Raw genomic sequence first — 24,368 nt, forward strand, 5'->3', positions numbered from 1 at the left:
CTGTCAACGACACCTTAGTGTCGTCTGCAAACTTGCTGACCCATCCTTCAATCCCCTCATCCAAGTCATTAATAAAAATTACAAACAGTAGAGGCCCAAGGACAGAGCTCTGTGGAACACCACTCACCACTGAGCATTGGATGGTGCTACGGAAAGAAGTCTACAACTTGTGGACAGGTCTTGCAGAATAATTATCAGGTGACTAGGTAGCCAATAATTTCCATGCTTCTCTTCGTAGACTAGACAATTTTCTGTTCTTTGACAGAATAACCCTAGATTCACTAACTGGTTTTACACACCTTATGTTCATGTTAAAATGCGCTCCTAGGAAAAGGTTTAGTTTGCTTAAACCTGATGTTAATAGTAAAGTAAGAGAAAACAGGACAACGTATAGATGAGTCATTATGCACGAGGTATGAAACTTAAAGTTCAGTGCTAGTCAGATGATCAAGGTGGAAGAACCATTGAGGTGATAAGGAGAATTAGTTGACTGGAGAGAGTAGATGTGTTCATATATCTGGTGAAGATCGGAAATAAACTGTTACTGTCAAGGAGATCATTGTGTAGACAAAAGATATTGAGATGAAGGGAGAACAGGAGAAACCCGATAGAATCCATTTTCTTGCTGCATCCCAAAGTAAAAATTTGAAAGAAAGCGCAAGTCATAAAGAAGCTTGAAGTTTGCTGGGATCACAGAATTCATCAGTAGGGTAATGTGAACCAGGATTTTTGACTGAGAGAAATCGCGCAATGTCACAGTGAGTCCATCATGCAGAGTTGATCATCAGATTTCAAATTTGACACAGTCAGAAATGTTGAGAGCAGAATCAAGCTTTCGAAATGGAAGGAGATACCCAGACAGTTTAATTGAAAGTGTATAAGAAGGATATACACATTAGTATGAAGGAACAGTTTGTTTTACATATTCTTGCATCCTTGGTTGGCCATTAAAGCATAATATTTGTAAGATTTGAGCATGTTGTTTGATTGCCCTCATTGTTGTTCCTGTCTTGTTGGCTGGTGGAAATAAACTTAATCTACCCTGCAGGGTAAACTATGTATTAATCTTAACTGCAATCCACAATGATGGATGCTCTTTTCAATGGTCAGCCATAGTACTTTGTTGCTCAGCACTGTTTCAGTTAACACCTACAGCAGTCAGAGTGCAGTTTTATCTTTTAGTTGGGAACAGAATGCCGGGGCTATGCTATAACGCATCTGAACAGTTTGATTTAAATATATTTTTACCTGCCTTAGACCAATGTCATAGCGTATTTGAAAACAGGCTGATTTTAAATATATTTTTATCTGTCCCAGGCCTACGTCCTAATATATCAGAACAGGTTGATTTAAAATACCTAACTTCGATTTGCAGGTTAGCTTTTAGTCGTCCTGGCAAGTAATGTATGGAGAAACTGGGTGATTAATTCTGTTTACTTGAAGTAATCATGCTAATGAGCAGGCAGCACCAATGTCGTGATTGTAATCAGGTCAGCCAGGTAAATCTCACAGAATATGAGCCCCCTGATTGAGGCTGTTAATCTGGCCCAATAAGGGAGCCCTGGCTGACGCACACAAACAGGCACCTTAGACATCCTGTTCACTGAGCAGGCTGTGAGGGACATGGAACTGTGTCAAGGACTTTCCACGTATAAGTAAAAGGTGACGGGATACTAGCCTCTGGAGTTATTTCCACCAACATAGCAGCCCGCATGCTGTGTTACGGAGGTAAGGAGTAATATTTATTTACAATGTCTGCGCCTGTTTTTCAAGGACCATTCGTTTTAGCCCCTAGTGATAGTCAAATTTTAATATGTTGTTTCTTTGTTTAAAAGTTTGCTCAACATAAGCATGATGAGTTGGACAGTCTGCTTTCTTGAAGGGAATTAACAAAATTTCAAAATTTAACCTGAAAAATGTCTATCAGAAGTCATCCTGTTTTGATACTGTTTAGAAATTCTACGTTTTTGTTTTTCAAAAAATTATTTTCCTCAGACGTTGGTGAGGAGAAAAGTCATCTTTGGAAGATTACCAGTATGGCTTTGCTTTTCTCCTTTTCTTCCCAGCACTTTCCATTTTTGTTACATGATATCCCTATTGGAGAGGCGGGGTGACCTGCCATTTTCCTGTTCAGTGTTGGTACTGCTTTGTATATAAATGTTTATACAGACTGGTAATTTAAGAATATAAGAATGTAGAAACAATAAATATTCCTTCAGCATATATACTTTTTGGATTTCATTTCATGCCATAGTTGGTCATTGTTTTCACTTTTCTTCCAGACTCACTTGTTTCCCAGGTCTCTCTTGAATGCTGTTTATACTTGCTATTGTAATTAATTGGCAAATTAGGTGTTTGATGGATTATAAGTTTTGTTCCAATGATTTCCAACTTCACATAGAAGTGTACAGCACAGAAGGAAGATTTACCTGTGCTAACAGTTTGAAAAAATTGCAAATTTGTACCATTCCCTTGTCATTGTCCCAAGTAGATCTACATATTTTTCCTTTTTTTTTCTTTTGAAGTTCATATTGAATCTACTTTCCACCACACCTTCCAACAGTACATTCCACACCACAACTCTCAGACGCTGGCTCATTTCTGTAAATTTGGAACGTAAGCTTTCCTAGCTTTTGTGGGAATTTCACACAGAACTTCCTTCTGAGTTCCTCTAGTGCCTCATAAAATGTCACCACTGAATTGTCCACAAGCTGTAAATTATATATTGCTCTTTCTTTTCAGAATCAAGAAACATCCCTGAGGTAGGGATGTGAGGAATGCAGCCAAAGTAATAATTTATAGGCATCCAAATTACAATTACTTCATTCAGTACTTGGCCGTTTTGGTACCTTATCTAGTACCTTCAGAGGAATAGGCTGATGACTGTAGCTGGACATATAGCAGCACCTTGTGTTTATATATTAGCCTTAACATATCAAGGAAGTGTTGAAATGAAATTTGTCATTGGTCAACATAACATAATATTCAGGCAGGTGACCTATTGATTGGTCAGAGATTTTGAGGAGCCTCTTGAAGGGAGTGAGGTGTGGAGTGGCTAAAGATGCCAGTTGAGGACCTCATGACATAGGAAGTTTGTTAACTCACAGAACTGTTACATTGCAAAAGGAAGCAGTTGGCCCATCTTCTGTAATGGCTCTCTGACTATCATAACTCAAAACAAAGCAGTGTTTTTCAGCACACCTTCTAAGAACAGCGTCTCAGTTTTTACTTGGAAACCTTGGTGCCTCTACATTTTAAGGTCAATAACTTTTTAGAACCTGATTCTATCCTGCCATATTTTATTACCCACCCACGCCCAGCACTGTTATGACAAGGGTTGCTTTAAGCACAGCTCACCCATTCTCTCCTTTTAGCTCTTATTATCACTTATTCCAGCTTTCCTCCTATCCTGGCTCACTACCCATAATCTTGTTTACCTACTCCTTTCATATCTCTTCTTCTCTGGAATCCAACTCGACGGGCACACACAGACATCTTCCCTCCCACCTCAACCTCACCTTCAGCGTAAGGACTACATTTTTCCTAGCAGTTCACAGTTCCGATAAAGAATCACCAGACCCAAAGTGTTGCGTCTGCTTTCTTCCCACAGATGCTGCCAGATCTGTTGAGTTTCCCCAGCAATTTGTTTGTGAGCATCATGAATTATTTCAAACCTCAGCTGAACCTGACTTCACCATACTTTAAGTAGTATGGTTGTTGATTCTGTGATTCTTTACTTAAAATGGGCAGTCAACATTTTACAGCAATTTACCCAAGTTTATTGAGTTTGACAAAAAGAGCAATTTAGTTAATTAGAGAACAACTATGACAGCTGTCGTAGTTCACTGATATCAGAGGATATATAGGCTATCGGCATGAAATATGTCAGTCTCGTTAATGTTTCAGAGGTACCATCCTGCTCTCTAGCCAGAGTATTAACAAATTTTTCCTTGGGTCTTCCTCTTTGACTTGTGGTCTATCCTTCATCTGGAGAAAGCAGTTTCCTGATGAGGACTGCCACTTACAAGGGCTGTCTGAAAAGGACTGCCCTCTGCCTTTGAGCACTTGTTGATAGATCCTCTTTTTAGGGGCTGGTAGTTTATGCCATCTCAACAAATTTTCTGAATGCTTCTGGCCATTGACTATGGTGCAGCTACTTATGACATTAGATAACTGTTGTTTCCTTGCTCACCTCCATTTGAAAGTTAGTTTTAATTCCATCCAACAACAAAAACTTATTTTTCAAAACACTGCATTCCAGATATGACAGAGTGGCACCTGATAAATCTTTTATTTATACCAGCAGAAGACTAGTTTCAACAGTAGCACTGTTAAATGTGGTCAAATCCTCCTCAGGAAATGCTACATATGGAATACAAAAAGCGCATTGTAATAAGGTCCCCAATTTCCACATGCTCCACACCATAACTATTTGCTGTGTGAAAATGTTTTTTTCTCACTTTGCACTTGCTTATTTTCCAAATTTCTTTATATCTGTGCACTTTCTCCCTATGTACTCTGCTACGCTATCTAATCTTCTCTTAGCCCTCTCCTTTCCAAAGAAAACAGTCCCACCTTCTCTGATCTACCTTTACACTGGAAGTTTCTCATGCCTGGAACTATTCTTCTCTATTTCTCAAGCATTTGTCTTTCCTCAAGTATAGTCCACAGCGCTATATACAAAATACCCCAGCTAGCTCAGATCTAATAAGTGTCTTATACAAATATAGCATAACTCCTTTGCTGTTGTACTCGACACCCCTATTAAGAAAGCCTTGAATACTGTATGTTTATTTGTTTGTTTTTCTTTGTTTCAGATGCCCTTTGTTTTATATAGCATCTCCATCTTCTTGCTACCCAAAAAAATCACCTCACGTTTGTGTTGAACTTCGTCTGCCATCTAAATGCCCACTTCACCAATTTGCCCGTGTCTTTTAGTAGTTTTACACTATCCTTCACACATTTTACAGTGTTCCCTAGTTTTGTATCCTCTGGAAATTTTGGAAATTGTTCCCTACATGACATGTATGTATATAAGGTATATATACATGTATATAATGTGTGTCAGAAAAAGGATCCCAAAATGACCTCCGGAGAACTGGATCTCAATCCTTCCTCCAACCTGAACATTATCTATTCAGCATTACTTTGTTTTCTATCTCTTAGCCGATACTGCATCCATGTTGCTAATGTCTTGTTTATTCCATTATCTATAAAGTTTCTCACGTCTTCTATAGAGCACTGTTGCAGGCAAGGCCACAGATGGTAGAGTGAAAATTGGGGATGTGTAAGAGGGCATAATTGGATAAGTGCAGTGATCTCATTGGTTGTAGGGCTGGAAGACAGTTGTGGTGAGGCCATGGACAAATCTAAAGATAAGGAGGAGAGCTTTACATACCTTTTTAGTTTTGAGGACATAAAGTAGGAGGCCAGTCAGGAAATCGAGATAAAAATTTTAAGGTCTGTTTTAAATTGTAACTTTTATTTGGAGCAACAATGGTGCAAGTGTTCGGTGCTTACTGGCTCACTTTGGAGGAAAAGTATGGATTGTGTTTTTGGGATGTGGCTCTCGCAGCATCCCCAAAATAAAGTCTTAATTCATTGTAAGCTAACTGCAGTTTTTCATTAATACTACTGAAGTGGTAAATTTGTTTTTTCTTTGTGCTTTTTCGATTTTCGAAACAATTCTCAAAAAATGTAAGGATCTGAGGAGAAAATTAAGCATTTACTTGTAGGGATATCAGTATTTGCCTTTGTACAAGGATCCAATGGTTGGTCATTGATTTATGACTTGAGTTTTTTTTGTACTGTGGACAACTTAGTGATTTAACATTTAAACTATGGTATACTATGTACATGTATTATGAATCACAATGGTTTATTTTACATGAGGACAAGATTTGTTTCTCTTTTGAAAAATGCCATGAAACTGGTGTAACCTGAAATACAGGCTGCTGTTGGCTCAGATAGAAACGTGAAGCACAGTAGGAGTATTGCCCTCATTCAGGTCAGAAAATAATGGCTGAGAGTTAATCAGTCTGTTCTTCCTTCTGTAGTGCTCCCCTTTGATTTATTAACCAAGACAACTTTAAAGCAATTTCTACAGTCATCTGTCATTCCCCAAATGGTTACCCGGGCTATCCATAGAAATGCATGAAATTCAGGACCTGCTCTTATGAGGTGTAAATTGTGCACATTGTGTTCCAGACGTGAGATTGAAATGTAACATTCATGGAGGCAATTGCTGATTTATGGAAGCAGTTTCTTCCTGCCCCTTTCCTATTCCAAATTCTACATACATGGGAAGTGCTGTATTTGGGAGCAGAACTTGTGATTTCCAGGTACAGCCACTATTTTGCCACAGTTGAGAAACTCAACATTCTTGTAAAAACCCAGGTCCATGTTTCTGCTTTTTCATCTAAGGAAGCCTACCAGTGATTTTTATAGGTCTTGACTTTTTATTTTAACTGTTTTGGCCTACACCCTGAAGTTATGTTCCTAAAACTAATGTTCTATTCAAAATGTATGACCCATGAATGAGCTACTGTCAACACTCCCAACGTATTTGGGTAATATGGCTATCATGGTTGAGTAGCTGGCAGTGCAGGCAATCAGTGAGTATGGAACATTAAGTGTAAGGATGAGTGAGGTAAGGCAATGAATGAAAGATTTGAGTTGTTGGTAGATTAGTAACAGTGGCTGTATGGTGAATTTAAAAATGTGAGACTTATTTTTAAGGATACTGTAGTTGAAGACACATTTACTGATCTTGATGAATCAATCATGTGAGCTTATTCAATTTTTTTGAGCTCTTCAACTAGGTTTTCTGGTCTGGAGTACTGGTGTTGACTGTGATGAGTATCTGCTCCCAGTACATTTTCAGTACCTGTCTTGTGGGTGTGCTGGCCCATTTGAACGGAGAGTCTTTCAATCCACTTAGAATGTTGAGGTTTCTAGTGCTATATATGAGAAACTAGAAGAAAATGGTCTGCACTCTTTTATCTTATTTTTATTCTTGTAGTTCTGACAGTGTTCTCCAGTCACTTCCAGCACCTGAATCAGCCCGAGTACTCCTATTTGGAAGATGTAGGCTGGCTGTAACAAATGTAAGCTTGCACAAAGCAGCATCAGCTTCATTTGAAACTGACCTGAACCTCAAAGCATTAGCCTGAGTCTTTGGTTTACTAGTCCAGTGACATTACCACAATGCCACTGTCTCCCCATTTTGCTAACGGACCATGGGTAAAAGTGTTGAAAGTGAAGCATATGGTCGGCTTATGAGAATGCTGAAACATTTAAACTTCGGCCATTTGTACATTTTCTGGGGCGAGAGGACGGTGGCAAAATAGCTAAGATTCAGAACTCCTTGTATTGGAATTATTGGCATGAAATCTTGTTCTATTAAATAATGGCTCAGCCTTCAGTTTCTTTTTTGTTGCATTCCTGACTCTTCAGTTTCATTCCTATACATTTAAGTCTTCATTTTTCTTTTTCTCTTCAGAGTTTATGAAAATATTGCTGTTCACATTGTGTTGAATGCCGTGATATATAAATATACACACGCAATATGCAAACAGCCGAAATCACTCTGAAAACAATTGCCCATTTTGAGATTTAACTTTTAATTTTTTAAAATAAGCTGCCATAATGGAACTTCCTATGAATCATTTTATTTCAAATAGTTTTACTCCACGCAGCGATATATCTGGGCAGTAAAACTGGTAGATTCAAGCATTAGAGTTCCAAAGATCATTTGCATGCAAGAAAAAACTGTTTTAAAGAATGTTTTAGCAACATTCTAATCCAAATGCTTTTTAAATTCAAAGGTAAAAGTGACACCTTGGCATATCGCCAGGGGGTGAACTCACTTAGGCCTACTAGTCAATCGTAACTTACTTGACACATTTGATATTGTCGACCAATGAATGTACTCCACTGTCAGGAAAGGTGGAAGATTTGTGTTTGGGAAGGTGGTATGCTCAGGGGTTGGGAGCCTCTGTTTGAGGTCAGGAATATCTAAATTCCGCATTTGTACCTGTCACTTTCAATCATTTAAGCTTTGACTAGCATTTCTGGAATTTGAGTTCTGCATCCCTCTTAATGGAGTATAAAACAATCTTTATCAGAGTTATTGGTTGTGTTAGCACTCTAATTTTAACACTACACACGTACCAGCCACTTCCATTATCAATTGGTCAAATTTTTTATAACTTTGAACAGGACTGGGACGTAAAGAGGAAGAACTCACTACTGAACAGCGCCGTCTTGCTGTTAGGTAGGTTAACGAAACCTGCACTTGATTTTCCTTCCATATATTTAGATGTTAAAAGTTACTTCTAAGTTAATACATCATAATTTTTTCTTAATGATTTACCGACTGTAGTCGAGTCATTGATAGAGTATTTTGTAAATGGATTAGTGTTTTCTGAGAGGTTATTTACTTGGATAATGTAAATAATAGTCATGATGGCACACATTTTACAAAGGAAATGAAAGAAGATGGATTGTATGTTCTATTGCTATTTCTCAAGCAATAGGTCACAGTATTAAATTCCACCAGGAGACTGTTGGGGAGACTGTTGTCATTTACATTTGAGGAGACATGCCTTAAATTACTACCAGTGCTAAAGCATCTTGGCAGCATATGATATAGTCCCATATCTGGCAATCAGTCTGAAAACAGCAATGCTTGAAGTCGGACATGTTCCTCACAGCCTCTTCGTGAACATTATTTGCATGTGATTGTATTTTCAAATAAAGGGCTGACATGAATGCTCATCCTGTCCTTGTGAATAGTTGTACTTTTGAATGTCACTGTAGCAATATAACACAGGTTGCTTTCTTTCTTTTAAAACTTCCAGCTTCCTTCCACTTAACACAAGGCAGAATATTAGGAAATCTATAGCCTTAAGTGAATATGAACTTTCATGGCTGTCCTTGGGGTGGCATTGATAGTCTGGGCTGAGAGCAAGTGTTTTCTTGCCTTTGTGTTTGGAAACTGGAGTGAGATTGAGGGAGAGATGAGTGAAAAGAAAATTAAATCAATATCAATTTAAATGTTCTGTATCTTTCCCTTTTTTCTTCTTTGGTTTTTCCTCTGCCTTGCATTTATTTTAATGGGGACAGAGCACTCGAGTACTGCCATATAAGTTGAGAGAAATTCAGCTCATTGTTTTTGACCATCCATGTGCATTCTTGGTTCTCCCGTCTATACACACTTTGAGAAACTGTTTCTACCCACCTAAAGTAGATTGGATGATCTTGGGTCTTTTGTTTGTTGTATTCATCTGTGGGACCCGAGTTTCTCTGTAAATCTTTTCTTGTCCTTTACTGCCTGTCCATAATTGCCCCAGGTTGTGGTGGTGATGAGCTGCCTTGTTGATTCACTGCAGCCCTTGGAGTAGAGGGACACCTACAGTCCAGTTAAGCAGGGAGTTCCAGGATTTTAAACCAGTAATGTTGAAGAAACAGCGATTTGTAGTGCCAAGTCAGGATAGTGGCGTGGAAGGGAATTTGCAGGTGATGGTGTTCCCTTGCATCTATTGCCTTTATTCTTCTGGGTGGCAGAAGTCACAGATTTGGAAAGGGAGAAGGTTGTGTGAAACATATTGATGTTACATCATAATTTTAAATTGTCTGCTTCATTTTCCTTGCTCACTTTGTTATTTCTGACTTTCTGGTTTTGTTCTCCCTACGTCTGTGTGACCGGTGTGTCAGAGCTTGCCCTTTGACTTATGCCAATATTAGAATTATGCCTTGGAGGAGGAGCACAGAATTCTGCATCTTTGACCTACAGCTTAACTTTTTGTTTTGCAACTATGGAGTAAGAAATAGACCTCGAATGGTGCAGTCAAATTTTGAGCTCACATGTTATAGCTCAGTTCAATAGAACTGAAAAATTAAATGTTGTATTTGAAGCTAGTTCAGATCTGGGGAGAAATATTGGGGGTGGTGTTGAGCAGAAAGAAAAAGTGAAGTTACTTGCTTCCTAAACTCCCACCAGTCTTTACAACTCAGTTTGTTCTGTGATATCATGAAATGGCTAAACACGTGGACACAGCAAAGGCCACAAGTCCCAAAAATATCCTGAGTGTTTCTTAAGATTGTGCTCCTGAATTAGCTGCGCATCTAGCCATATTGAAAATTACCTGATTTGTGTCCTGTTCTTTAAAACAAAAAGCTGGATAAGTCTCATTGCCCGGTTACTGCCTCAACACCTTACCCTCAATTGCGTTCAATTATCAGCCAAAGTGAGCAGTACTTCATGGCTGTTTGATTTGACTTTTGCTCCTCTTCACGTTCCACAAGATCTATCGATGTTGAATTAAACTAAACATTAATCCAAGACTGTTGTTCCAGATGGGTTATATAATACTTGATGGCTGTCCCTTCTTACTTTGAAGATGGTACAAAATGTGTGCTCAGGATTGAATATGTATATGATATTTTTACTCTTATGTAAATATGATTGTTCACTACATTGCACTTATTGTGATGCTTTCTTGTTTATGTTTACAGTTCAAGACCTACTCTACTAGAGTATTGCAGCTATCACCTGAATTTTCTTGGTATTTTGGCTGGACCTGCCAGTAATTACAAGGACTATATTGCTTTTATTGAAGGCAACCACATAGACATGAAACTAATAGAAGAACATTGGAAGCAAAAAGGCTTCAACAAATTTCCCGATACTTCCCCATTGGTATGTATATAATGACAATAACTATATTCATGGTATATTGGGGTGGCATGGTGGCTCAGTGGTTATCACTGCAGCTTCACAGCACCAGGGACTTGGGTTCGATTCCAGCTTCGGGCGACTGTCAGTGCGGAGTTTCCACGTTCTCCCCGTGTCTGCGTGGGTTTCCTCCGGGTGCTCCGGTTTCCTCCCACAGTCCAAAGATGTGCAGGCTAGGTGGATTGGCCATGCTAAATTGGCCATAGTGTTTAGGGGGATGGGTCTGGGTGGGATATATCAAGGGGTGGTGTGGACTTGTTGGCCGAAGGGCCTGTTTCCACACTGTAGGGACTCTAACCTAATTTAATCTAATTGCTGGTAAAGAAGCCAAATCATAATCAGGTTGCTAAATGGACTTTTGGGAACTAGTATACAATGACTTAGATACTGCATTTTCTCATCTGGGACTAGGGTTTAGATTCAAACCAGATTGATTGGCTGAAAGACCATTTCGTTTGCAGGCTGTGAAAATCCTATGTGAAGTGAGTTACGGTAATCTTAATTCAGTTCTTAGTTTTCAAAGATCAATAGTTTAAGGCTACCCCTAAATTTCTGCAACTTCGACAAATCTATGGCTCATTGATGTAGGAAAATTGCCACCGTCACAGTAAGAGAGATTCAAATAAAATTGAGGTGCTAAATCCATGTGGAACCAAAATGTATTGCAGTACACAATATTAATGTCCCAGATGAACAGACACAGACCCACAAAGGCACACACGTGCATAACACTTTGCTGAAATACTGACTAAGGGAAAATTAGCATCATAAAGGGAAAATGCATGTTAATGTGTTCGTACTAAATTCTGACTAAGAATGAAATCATCTTTTCCTTTGTGGGAAGAACGTTAGCTTTTTCACAAATTGCATTGTAAAATATAAGGGAAGTGCAATCCATGGCGGTTTAGTTCATCCTTTTGTAATTTTGCACTTTACTGCTCCAATGTCTTTCTCCTCCCTATCATGGTAACCCCTTCAGCTCTGTTACCCTCTACCCTCTAAAATTACTCTGTGACTCCAGTTCAAACCTCTTGTGTATTTCCCCCCAATTCGCATCTGTGCTTTCACCTGCCTTTGCCTAAATTTGGTAATTGTGTCCCTCAACCTCACCACATCTCTACCTGACTTGCCTTCAAGGAGAAAGAAAAAATGGTTGTGCTCGTTGGAGTACACTTCTGTCAGTTGTGGTAGGATGGGACACTGACTCACTTTAGGGAAGGAAACTGCTGTCCTCATCTGGCCTGGCCTGTATGCAGCTCCAGATGCACAGTAATGTGGTTGTCTCACAACTGCTGTCTGGGCAATGAGAGACAGGCAATAAGTGCTGGCCTAGCCAGTGGCACACATCCTGTGAATGAATAAAAGACTTACAAGTACAACCATCTTCAGCTTCTTCACTGATTGTCATAAGTGAGTCATTATGGTATCTAAGTGGACCAGAGCATTAGAGGGATTTGGAAAAAGGATACAGTTCAAAATCAAATTATCAAGTCATCAGTGTTTAAGATCATAACATGTCAAAATTTTTCTTTTAGGATTTTGGTTGTGCAGTATTGTCCCTGAATTTTCTTCAACACTTTGTGCCACAGTGTTAAAACAATCACACATCAGGAATGGCAGCAAGTAATAAACAGGACATATTCAGAATGAGTTGTCATGGCAGAAAATCCCATTATCTAACCCTGTGTGCTGGAGCAATAGCATCTTAATCAGTCAGTATGGTCCCATTAATGGATCAAATTAATACCTTGAATGCTTTGTCATTTAAAGCTGGAAATGTTGCACGTAAGAGCAAAATAATGCAGATGCTGTAAATCTGCTACAAAAATAAAGTGCTGAAAAAAACATTACAGGTCTGGCAGTATCTGTGGAGAGAGAAACAGTTAATATTTCAAGTCCAGTATGACTGTTCTTCAGAAGATAGCTGTGTGTGCCAAAGTTTAAAAACAAGAATGGTAAAATGTTGTGGTCGGTTGGCTCACTGAGCTGGTTCATTGTTCCGCAGACATTTTTACTCTGGGTAACATCATCACTGCAGCCTCCGATGAAGTGCTGTTGTGTTTCCCACCTGTTGTTTAAACTGTGGTGTCTATTGAGCTGGATTATCTCACTTTTGGTTTTCCTTCACCGTGGAGTGTATATGGGTTCTAGTTTTGTGTTTATTGATGGCTTTCTTAGTGGAGTACTGGGCTTCTAGGAATTCCCATGCTTGTCTCTGCTTTCCTTGTCCCAGGATCCTGGTATTGACACTCGTGTCACCTGAATGCTATTTACTTAAGCTTGGATGCTGTCCAGTCCTTTTTGAATATGGACTTTTGTCATTATCAGAGGAGTCATGAATGGTGCTGAACATTGCGCAATCGTCAGTGAACTGCTGCAATTATGATGGAGGAACGGTCATTAAAGATAGTTGAACCTGGGGCACTACTCTGAGAAACACCTTAGACTGGGATGATTGAATTCTAACAATCACAGCCGTCTTCCTATGTGCTTGGTATGACTAGCTAGTAGAGAGTTTTTCTCCCTGTTCCCACTGATTCCAGTCTTGCAAGGCTACTGTGCTTATTGTGCAGAGACCTTTTGGCTCACCATGTCTGTGCCAGACCTTTGATGGAGCTATCCAATTAGTTCCAATTCTTTGCTTTTTATCCCTCGTGATATTGTATATTTTTTTCCCTTTTTCCAGATCCCTTCCAAATGCATTTAATCTGCTTTCAATATCCTTTCTGGCAATCCATTACACATCATCACAAAGCCTGGTGTGCTTTTTGAAAAATGTTTGCTTTTTATGCTTTACGTCCTCCAAGTGTGAAATTTCGGACCATGCATTACATAAACCAGGTGTGGGGTGGATGCCCGCTGCACTGTACCCCCCTAAAACCGTGGTAGCTGCCACCCTCCTATCAGGGCTGTAAGGTTACACACAGGTCAGTATGGATTGATAGCTTTGTTCTGAGCTTAGGCAGGGAGGAACCTTTCAGCTTGTAAAGTGAGCCAATTTTTCATTAGTCTTACAAAAACAGCATGCTGCAGATGTTGGAAATTTGAAATCAAAATAAAATATTCTGCAAGTGTTTAACTTGTCAGACTGTGTGTGCGTGCGTACGGTGTCTATGTGTGTATATATCACAAGTCATCACGACCTGAACCCTTATATCAACCTGCGTCAGTACCCTATCGTCTTTCAACTGTTTGGATATAAAATAGAAATTTTGCAACTCAAGTCACGTACAACAGCATCAAAAATCTAACAAGTGTGTCACATTCATGGCCTGTCATCAGAATTTGTTTCATTCCTGATTAATTAATGGATTTAAGAAGCATTGTTGTATACTATGAAATTAATAAATGCGTGGACTGTTCTGAACATGGTTTCTTTCACTTATCTTTAACTACTCAAATTTTTTTTGTTATTGACATAAAACTGCTTAGTCCTTATTTCATTGTTATAAATCACTTTTGCCTGTTGTACTACATTCTGGATATTTTGTTACTGATGCAGTACTGACACATATCTAAACATCATGTATTTTGTGGGGTTTGTTTAATTTTTCTAGAGAGCTGTAGCAAACAAAATGGTTATCACCTTTGTATGTCTAGTTTGGTTTATGCTCATCACGAAGAACTTCCCGATCTCCTACAATGTGGATGACAAGTTTATAAGTGAAGCCTCGTTCTTCAGGAAACTCTGCTATCTCTTTCTCTCAGTCCATGCATCTAGACCCAAGTACTACTTTGCGTGGACTTTAGGTAAAGTAATTTGCTGTGAATTCTTAACTGTACATTAATGCCATATTTTACACTTTTTTATGGTTAAATAAGGCTTCATGACTGATTCATAAAGGAAGTACTTGTAACAAATTAGAATAATAAAGGATTTAATGAATATTTTTAAATTTAATTTTGGTTTGCTTGAACCTGTTGAATATTTGACTTTTTAAATTTTCATTCATGGATGATGGATCTGATTAAAGTTAGGAAAATTTGATTTGGATTTGCATTAATGATTCCTCAGTATTCGTGGAGAACCCTCATTGCTCCAGTCCGTCAATACTTTCAGTAATTTTGGTGATACTCTTAATAGCCATTGCTATTTAGTTTCTTGTTTCTCTTTTCTTGCCTGTTCTCTTTCTAACGTTGATAATCAAAAATTCTGGTTATGTGACTGCTTTTTTCAAAGAGGAAACTAGTCAAGCTTGGAGCATGAAATTTACAATAAATTACAAATACCTTTTGATTACCTTAAATTGCAGGCTAGCTTTCGCTTGTTTAGAGGCACACTTCAGGTTAGCAGATAAATATCAAACATGTCTGCCACCATAGAGAAATACTCGTGAACAACATCATGGGAGATCTAAATGATCAGAAATGTATTGGGCTGTGTTTCTGAAGCAGTACTTCATGTTCTGCATATTGTTACATATGTTTGTGGATCATGTTTTGAACCAGTCATTTCCTTCTGGGTTCTGTGAAAATCATTCCAACTGTATTTGAGCTTGAAAGGTGGCTTTAAACAGCAATATGACTGTAAATCTTAAAGCAGCAGAATAACACCTTGTTTGCAAAATGGTATAGTATACCTGTTATTAAAAAACCCTCAGATTAACTGCAAGTGACTGATGTTAATATGTTAAACACATAGACAAATCGCATCTAACCATTTATTTGAAGCATTATCAAAGTAATTTGTTGTTTCAAGTCAAGACTCGGTCAACTTCGATTAGGCTCGTAACTTCAAATGCCCCGAAGATTGAAGACTGTTCTTCTTTAGTCCTCTTGTCCATGTAAAACTAGGTACCGTGTCACTTGTTCTACACTTACTATTTTAGATTTCCTAGGTGCTCTAGAAGTGAAAATTAGAATGCTACAGATTTACAAAGCAGAAGATGGTGAACTGACAAGATCTTTCAGAAAGTCTGTTTTCATTTCAAAACTGAGGACCGCCTCTCATTGATTCAAAACTGTTAAAGTGGAAGGTGTTGAGATGCCAAGTTAGACAGACAAAGTGTGTGTGAGTGTGTGTGATGCATTGGAGTAATCCATCCTGGGGGGGGGGGGGGGGAGAAAAAATCACTGGGCAATAATTTGATTAGAATCTAAGATGTTTGTTGAATATTGTAGGAAGAGCTCTTTGTCGCTGTCATAAAGAAGCTCTTGCACCAATTTCCTCAGCTGTCAAACACAGACAGCAAAGGCTACTGTCTCTGTCAAGGGTGTGCCTCTTGTACAAGTACTGAAGCACGACATTGCTAACTCAGATTCTGGATGGGAAGTGGGGGTTGAACTGCTGATACATATGTCAACCAATCATCTGTAAGTTAAATAGGATGCCCAAGGAAGTGATAAGTCACAAGATTGCTTCTGATGGGGGAGAAAAGAGTGACCTTGAATTTATCTGTTTTGAATTGAAAATTGAATAAATGATTGGAAGAATCTTTTTAAAAAAAAAAGGGTATTTCAATAGACTTTTGAAGGGAAAAGCAACACTTTGGATGGAAAGAAAGCTCTTGAATTGAACCAGTGCTGGCTGCAACTTAACATCTCCAAAAAGACACAGAAAACTTAATGAAGTCCCCCTTCAAACCCTCGCCGGGGATCATAAAGGCCAACAGCAAAGAGAGGGCACTACTGTTGGCAGATGGACAATAGACCGTCCCTTGGGGTGTGTAGATCATCTTCATCTGTCCTTTTATCTAATCCCTGAATATTAAGCCATTTTGGAGAGATTGCCCATGTTGGCTACTTAGATCAGCAAAACCCTAATCCCTTCACCCTTCTAATTCAGGATCAGTAAACACACACATCTATGATAAAAACCAAAAGAACTGCAGATGCTGTAAATCAGGAACAAAAACAAAGTTGCTGGAAAAGCTCAAGCAGCATCTGTGAAAGGAAAAAACCGAGTTAACGTTGAACCTTTTGTAATGTGGGTGGTTGATTGGCAAATTCAATCTTGTGGGCTATCTTTTAAAATTAGCTTGTGATTTAAAAACGTAAGCAGTACAAGGTTGTTATAACTACTGCTAAAATTTTTGTATATTCTTTTGAGAAATTAAATTGAGCAATAACTGGTTATTTGCTTCTCTTATATCTTTTAGCTGATGCAGTCAATAATGCAGGTGGCTTTGGCTTCAATGGCCTTGATAAAAATGGGAACATACGATGGGACTTAATCTCAAACCTAAATATCTGGAATATTGAGGTGAGAATTAATCTCATAAGTACATGTGTAGGTTCTGAGAAGAAAAAGTGATGCAATCTCTATTGTCATGTCGAGGATCTCAATGAGGTTAAAACCGTACATAAAGGTGATTGTGTGAAAAATAATTGTTGTTAGCTGAAACAGACAAAGTTGGAGATTTATTTGAATCAATACATTCAAAGTTTCTCGTCTGTCATCTATTTAAATTTGGTTAACAGAATCCCTACAGTGTGGACACAGGCCAGTCAACCCAATAAGTCCACACAGCCCCTCTGAAGAGCATCCCACCCAGACCCATCCCTCTACCCTTTCCCTGTAACCCTGCATTTCCCATGGCTAACACACCTAATCTACACATCCTCTGAACACTATGGGCAATTTAGCATAGCCAGTCCCCCTCGCCTGCCCATCTTAGGACTGTGGAAGGAAACCGGAGCACCCAGAGGAAATCCACGCAGACGCTGGGAGAATGTGCACAATTGACACATTCGCCCGAGGGTGGAATTGAACCCTGGTCATTGGCACTGTGAGGCAGTAGTGCTAACCACTGAGCTACCATACAGCCCAATATACCTTGGTTTGTGCTGAATTCACAGTGCTAAAGTTACAGTTGAGCATTTTAAAACAGTAAAGAAGATTAATTGAAAGACCATATTTTATATTGTAGAACTTTATGACTGCAATCATTCAGTTCAACTTGATTGCTTTTCGATTGCACAAGAGTTAACGAAGCATGAGTTTTCCTTTAAGCAGGCTGCTTGTTTATTGTCAGTGTTGTATCACGCAATGTCTTTCTAATGCATTTAATTTGTTGGACCAAATTACTGCTAGGGAAATAATTGAATGTTTGACAAATACAAGATTTAAGTGACTTGGTGCTGCTCCGGGCTAGCTCAATCAGTTGATGTTGTGGAAAGAAATATGGATTGCCCTGCTGGTGCTGGTTATTAAATCATGCAAAGGAAGTCCGTGTTTCCATGGCAGATTAATAAACTAGAAACCTCAAATTTGTAGTACTTGAAACAAAGGTATAAAAGGAAATTTTCACAATTTTAACACAATATGTGACTTATTTGAAACTACACCAGTAATTTAGAGTATAAAGGACTTTTAAAGGAAATCAGTTCATAGAGCTTCAATAATAAATTTGCTATTATTTTTGTCTTGAAGTTAGTGAAAATCGGAAGAACATTTTCCAGTCATTAACACCAGATAGTATGAATACTATACTATTGCTGTTCAAATAATACTAAATTATTAGTATTCTGTTTAACATCACAAATACATGTTTCAGAAACAATTTCTAACATCATAATCAATAAAATATTGTCTTTTAAATAAAAACTTATTTTTCTCCGATTATCTGGTCAGAAATCGGAATCTTACATTTAAGTATGTTTAGCTATGGGAATAATTTGAAACCCCAGCTGCTGTTCACCTTTCCCATATTCAGCCCCCTGAAGAATCTGGTAGTGTGCTCCTGCTCCGGCTGTCATGCTTTTTCTTCGGCAATGCCAATAGAGCAATTCTCGTCGAGTTGAGAGAGATGGGGCAATGCAAAATATACTATCATATTTAGTAACTGTCTAATTATTGGGTGAAAGGACAATAATACAGATAAATTTACATGTTATAACAAAAAACTTGTTTGCTGGTCATTATTTATAAATGAAGCACATATTCTGAAGTTGAGATAATAGGATTTTGGTCATCCATTTTGGATGGGAGATGCATATCTGTTAAAAGTTCAGCCTCTAGACTATTTGTACTTATTCTTAATTGTTCTAATATAGGAGCAGGAGGCCATTTAGTCCCTAGGGCCTGCTTTGCCAGCTGATAAGATTATGGCACATCTGATTGGATCTTAACTCCACTTTCCTGTCGGTTTCCCCCCCCACCCCACTATAGCTCTTCACTCACTTGCTAATCAAAATTAGCCTAACTCTGCCTAGAACGTATTCAGCAATTTTTATCTTTCGCTGCCCTGTGGGGGAAAGGATTTCCACATACTTGCAAATCTCTAAAGGAAAGATTCCTTCTCATTTCTGTCGTAAATGGGAGACCCCTGTTAAACTGTCTGTGGTGTAGATTCCCAAGGAGGGGAATCATCATTTCAGCATCTACCCAGTCACACCTCTGAATATTTTATCTTTCGTTTAAGATTCTCTCTCATTCTGTTGTCAGGGAAAAGAAAATTATTATCCATTTGTCATTACCAGCAGATGGTTCAATGATAGGAATACAGATCTGTTCAAGGTAGAAAGATCTGAAGCCTTTTTGTTTATTGCCAGAAATTGAGAGAGAGATACCACATTTTGGTGCCGTCAACATGTAATAACGTTTGCTGACTCTTTTTTATAGTCTGAGTTGCACCTCAAAGCCTGTGATTTCCTGTCCATTCTTAGTCTTTGCCAGGTTCATGCACAAGGCTTTTGATATTGACTTTTACTACTGTCAGACTGTCCCCTAAATTTTTGGTGCACCTTACAATCACTTACTAGATCTTTGTCAAGGGAAGAAATAAAGATTATGTTCTTCCAAAGTCTTTTGAAATTTGTGGTCAGGATGTTATTATGGGTTGATAAATGAGGGGAGAAAAAGCAGCATGGAAAATATCTTGTGCTTAGAGAGAGGGCAGTGGTATCTTGGAACTTCAAATACAAGGGGGAAGGACAAACTCTGGGATGCTTACAAATGAATTTGGTTTGAAATTTTAGTGCAGGCGAACCCCATTAAAAATGTACATAGAGTTTAAATCCTCTTTGCTTAAAATGCAAAGGATGAGGGACAGACTGGAAAATGTGACTTTTAATGGACATTGAAACTATTTGCTTGTGACCGCTGGAATTGGTTGTTCCCTGTTACCTCAGCAACTCCAAATTGTTGTTTTGCTTGTGGAATTAATATCATTTGCAGAATTCTGTTCACATTTTGATCTTCTCTGAACAGAAGGTATGTGTTTTTAAAAATACTGTCCAAAAAATATCAAATAATCAGGAATACAAGTCAGCTGTTCTGCCCTTCAGGTCTGCTCTGTATGGGTCCATGATGTTTATACTTTTATTCATGGGATCTTGGCTGAAAGGGTAGTTAAGAGTCAACCACATTGTAGTGGGTCTGAAGTCTCAAGTAGGCCAGACCAGGTAAGGATGACAAATTTCCTTCCTTGAAGGGCATTCATGAACCAGATGAATTTTTCCTAACAATCAGCAATGATTCCATTGTCATCGTTAGATTCATTTCCAGATTATTATTGAATTGAAAATCTACTTCTTCCATGGCAGGATTTCAACCCAGATCCCCAGAACATTACATGGGTTTCTGGATTTTTAGTCTAGCAATAATACAACTAGGCCATTGCCTGCTGTAAGACTGATCTTACTGTGGCCTTAATTCTATTTTCTTGCCTGTCCCTATAATCCTTGACTTATTTATTGATCTTGGTACAGAGAAAATAAGAACAGGGTTAGGCCATTCAGCCTGATCCACCATTCAGTATGATCACAGCTGATCATCCAATGCAGTACCCTGTTTGTGCTTTAATTCTATACCCTTTGATTCATTTGGTCACCAAATATACACCTGTCTCCTCTTGAAAACATTGAATGTTTTGGCCTCAGCCTCTTTCTACCGAGGAAAGTTTTCCAGACTAACCACTTTCTGGATGAAGAAATCTCTCCTCAACTCTGTCCTAAAACGCCTTTTATCCTTCTACTGTAGCCCCTGGTGCTTGACTCCCTGGGCCTCGAGAACATCCTCCTTGAATTTACTCTATATGTAATCCGGTTCGGATTTTATGGGTTTCATTCTTTTAAACTCCAGTGAATGTAGTTCTGATAGATCCAGTATCTCCCTCCAGTATGTCAGTCCTGCCACCCCAGGAATCAATCTAGTAAACCTTCCTTACAAAAATATCTAACTGAGCCTTATGTTTTTTGAATGATTCATCCATCAGAGCTTTTGGAGAGAAAATTCAAAAGACAAATGTCTCTCAGAAGAAATTTCTCTTTCTTTTGGTTTTATATGGGAGAGTTCTTTATTTTTAAACTGTATTCCCTTGTCCTAGATTCCGTCATAGAACACATTCAATGCAATTGTCAGAAGTCACGCAAACCAGGTTATAATCCAACAGGTTTATTTAAAATCACAAACTCTGAGTTTGTGATCTTAAAATAGACCTGTTGGATTATAACTTGGTGTTTGACTTCCGACTTTGTCCACCCCAGTCCAGCATTGGCATCTTTTTATCAAAGACCTCCAGTGTCAGCTGTCCTAAACTAGATTCTCAGGAACCTATTAGAAAATCTGCTGCTATGATACGTGCTGAGATTTCATTTTAATCTTCAAAAATTAATTGTACCATCTGAACAAAAGACATGAAGATATTTATAGAATAAACTAAACTCTGTACTAAAAACACATTCAAAGATTTTAAACACAAAGTATTATCCCATTAATCTCAAAACACACTCTTCAATTCCTAAAAGAACAAAATAAGCTTTTGCATTGTTCTAAAAACACACCCATTAGGTGTAGGAACAGAATACTCTTTTTCAGCCCCTTGATTCTACTCGTCCATTCAGTAAGTTCATGGCTGATCGATAATCTTTAAATCTAATTTCTTGTTTTTCTCCCCTTAACCCTTGATTCTCTTTATTGAAATCTCATTATCCCAGCCCCGAATGTACTTAACACCACTGATTCAATGGCTCACTGTGGTAAAGAATTCCACAGATTCACTTACCCTCTGAGAAAAAACAAAATCCTTCTCTTCTGTTCTAATTGGGCAACCCCTTGCTCTGCCATTAAGTTCTCATGTCCTAGATTCTCCCATAACAGGAGGCAACTTCTCTGCATCCACCCTGTCAAGTCCCCTAAGAATCTTTTTGTTTCACCAAGATCTCCTCTTATTCTTTTAAATTCCAGTGAGTTCAGGCTCAACGTATTCAAACTCTCCTCGCAAGACAATCCTTCCATACCCAGGATCAACTGAATGAACCTTTTCAAGACTGCCTTCAGTGCCCATGTATCTTTACTTGGATAAAGGGACAAAAACTAGACAGTATTCCAGCTCTGAAGAGCAGTGACTTGTATAGCTTTAGCAAGATTTCTGTATGTTTGCCCTCATTTCCCTTTTGAAAGGAAAAGTTAGTTAGTCCATTAGCCCATGAAGTCCCAAACTGCAACACGCTGCTAACAGTACCCAAAAACTCCATCCATACAGTACTCTTACAGAATTGCTGTCCTTAACATCTCAGTGGGTTTTAGTCGTTTGTGTCTGGAACTACAGATAATAATTCAAAAAAGAAACTATATTCTTGAACCTAATTGTACCCAGCTTTAAGTAATGTCTTCAGGGTTTTATCCCAACTCTTCTGGTCTTGATCTAATACTGACTCTGTCTTAGGTAATTTAGTTTCGCGATAGTATTTCCCCAGGAAGGAAAGGATATCTTCATCCAAGGACTTCACAGGACTTCCCAAAATTCTAAATAACATTTCTTTTAGAAAATCCCTCCAGCTATGAGTGTTTCCCTCTAAGCTTCGTCAGTAACTTCCCTTGATTACTAAACTCAAGTTTGTTTATATTACTAGGTAGTAAACGCCTACCATTGTACACAAAACCCTAATTCCAAATCCATGCCTTAAAACCTGCTTTAAAAGAAATCACTTTTTAGCTACTGATGTATTTACAAATTGATTATTAACTTAAGATGCATAAAAAAATCTTTGACTAATCCAGCACCAAAACTTGCAGTAAATGATGTGTGTAAAGTATAAATCGCATAGTTTACATCATACCATTATAATAAAAGCAAAAAGCAATGGATGCTAGAAATATGAAATAAAAACAGTGCTGGAGAAATTCAGCAGGTCTTGCAGCATCTGTGAAGTGAGAAATAGTGTTAATGTTTCATGTTCAGTGTGTTGACTTTTTTTAGGAAGTTCTGGAAATACTGAATATATACTTTAAAATTGTTTATCTGAAGAGTCTTTCAGTCTAGTTTTTTCTTAAAAACTGTAAGAAACCTCCTCCTTTGAATTCAATGACTGCTTTTTATATGTTTCAATACCAGACTGCTACAAGTTTTAAAATGTGCCTTGACAGTTGGAACATTCAAACTGGAGCTTGGCTAAAGGGGTAAGCTAAATCGCTGTCATGTCCACACCAGTGGTCTTGTACAAAATTCAATACAAATAGTGCAAGATTTGTGTTGACCAAAATTCTGCGTAACTCATTTCAAAGTAACATTTCAGTTAATTCCATTGGTCTTTGTTCATTTGCATTATTGTGTATGTTACAAACTGTCATTCTACACATGCTGGCCTAGCAGAGACACAGGTTAGGAAGTTGATGAATAACCCTTATCACTGAGCAAGCAGTCACTACCTGGTTTGACATGCTGGCTCAAACTAAACAGTGCATTGTTGCTGCTTTTGTTCTGCATGGCTGCTGCTGGGTTACAGGACATACACCTCTACAGTAAGCCAAACGTGGATGTGCACGTTCGGAGATTAGAACCTATCCCGGCACACCTCAACATCTAGATGTAGCGCTTGCTGGGTCAAGTGTAGCCAGTCATTGATGTCCTGTGCCGTAGTGAAGTGAATAATTCTGGCAAAGCCACGTGTACAATCCACTTGCATGTCCTTAGTCAGAGAGAAGTTAGTGTATACTCCTATCCGGGCAGTGTTAGTCAACTTATTTAATCAGCAGTGGTTGGCACAGTAAACTGGGAGATGTTACAGAACTCATTGGCTTCAAACTGAAATGATCCCTGTGCAACTAAATTTATAGCTAGTTATCTTTACAGCCATTGCCAGCACTGATCTTGCCTGTCCAGAGGCTGCAAATCTGCCTGCAAGCAGTTGCTGAATTCTGTGAGCACCTCCTTTGTAAACTGGAGAGGATGCACACACAGACATACCCTTTAAAAGGTTAGAACAGCCTAAGGTAGGTCTTTATGTGCCAAATGTAGGTACATTTTGAGTGCATTTATCAATATTCTACAGACAACACGTTTCAGTAGATTCAGCGAAGCTGTCCATCCAGTTAGAAAATGGAACACTAAATATGAAATAGTTATTTAGTGAAACAGTATTCGCAATGAATATGAGACAAACATGTTATCTGGTCATTACGTTTCACTTGCCATTGGTGGGGCTCAGCTTTAGTTTATAATTTTATTGCCAAGATTTACAGCACAGTGGTTGTGTCCCTACCTCTGAAGCAGGAAGGCCAGTCACACCCACTCGAAAGGTGTGTCGTAACATCTCTGAACAGCTTGCAAACAAAATACTCACACTGCATCTCAAGAGCTTTTGTGCTTATGTAGTATCCCCACCTCTGAGCCAGATGGCCTGGGTTCAGCTCTCACTTCTCTAGATGGAAGTCATAACATTTCCGAACAAGTTTATTTAAAAAGAA

The 24,368-nt window shown here is 38.5% G+C and overlaps 1 protein-coding gene across 2 annotated transcripts in view; it reads left to right on the forward strand.

Annotated features, from left to right (window-relative positions):
* The window catches only part of mboat1 (membrane bound O-acyltransferase domain containing 1), a 95,450-nt gene that overhangs the window by 48,354 nt on the left and 22,728 nt on the right, over nucleotides 1–24,368 (forward strand). For both annotated transcript variants that reach the window (XM_048548378.2, XM_048548384.2), the window contains 5 exons: nucleotides 8,221–8,275; nucleotides 10,519–10,702; nucleotides 14,296–14,488; nucleotides 16,837–16,940; nucleotides 23,017–23,081. In XM_048548378.2, the coding sequence (XP_048404335.1) occupies nucleotides 8,221–8,275; nucleotides 10,519–10,702; nucleotides 14,296–14,488; nucleotides 16,837–16,940; nucleotides 23,017–23,081 (601 nt within the window). The remainder of the gene's footprint in view (nucleotides 1–8,220; nucleotides 8,276–10,518; nucleotides 10,703–14,295; nucleotides 14,489–16,836; nucleotides 16,941–23,016; nucleotides 23,082–24,368) is intronic.

This window comes from Stegostoma tigrinum, chromosome 2 (genome assembly GCF_030684315.1).
Source record: "Stegostoma tigrinum isolate sSteTig4 chromosome 2, sSteTig4.hap1, whole genome shotgun sequence".
Classification (NCBI taxonomy): Eukaryota; Metazoa; Chordata; class Chondrichthyes; order Orectolobiformes; family Stegostomatidae; genus Stegostoma; species Stegostoma tigrinum.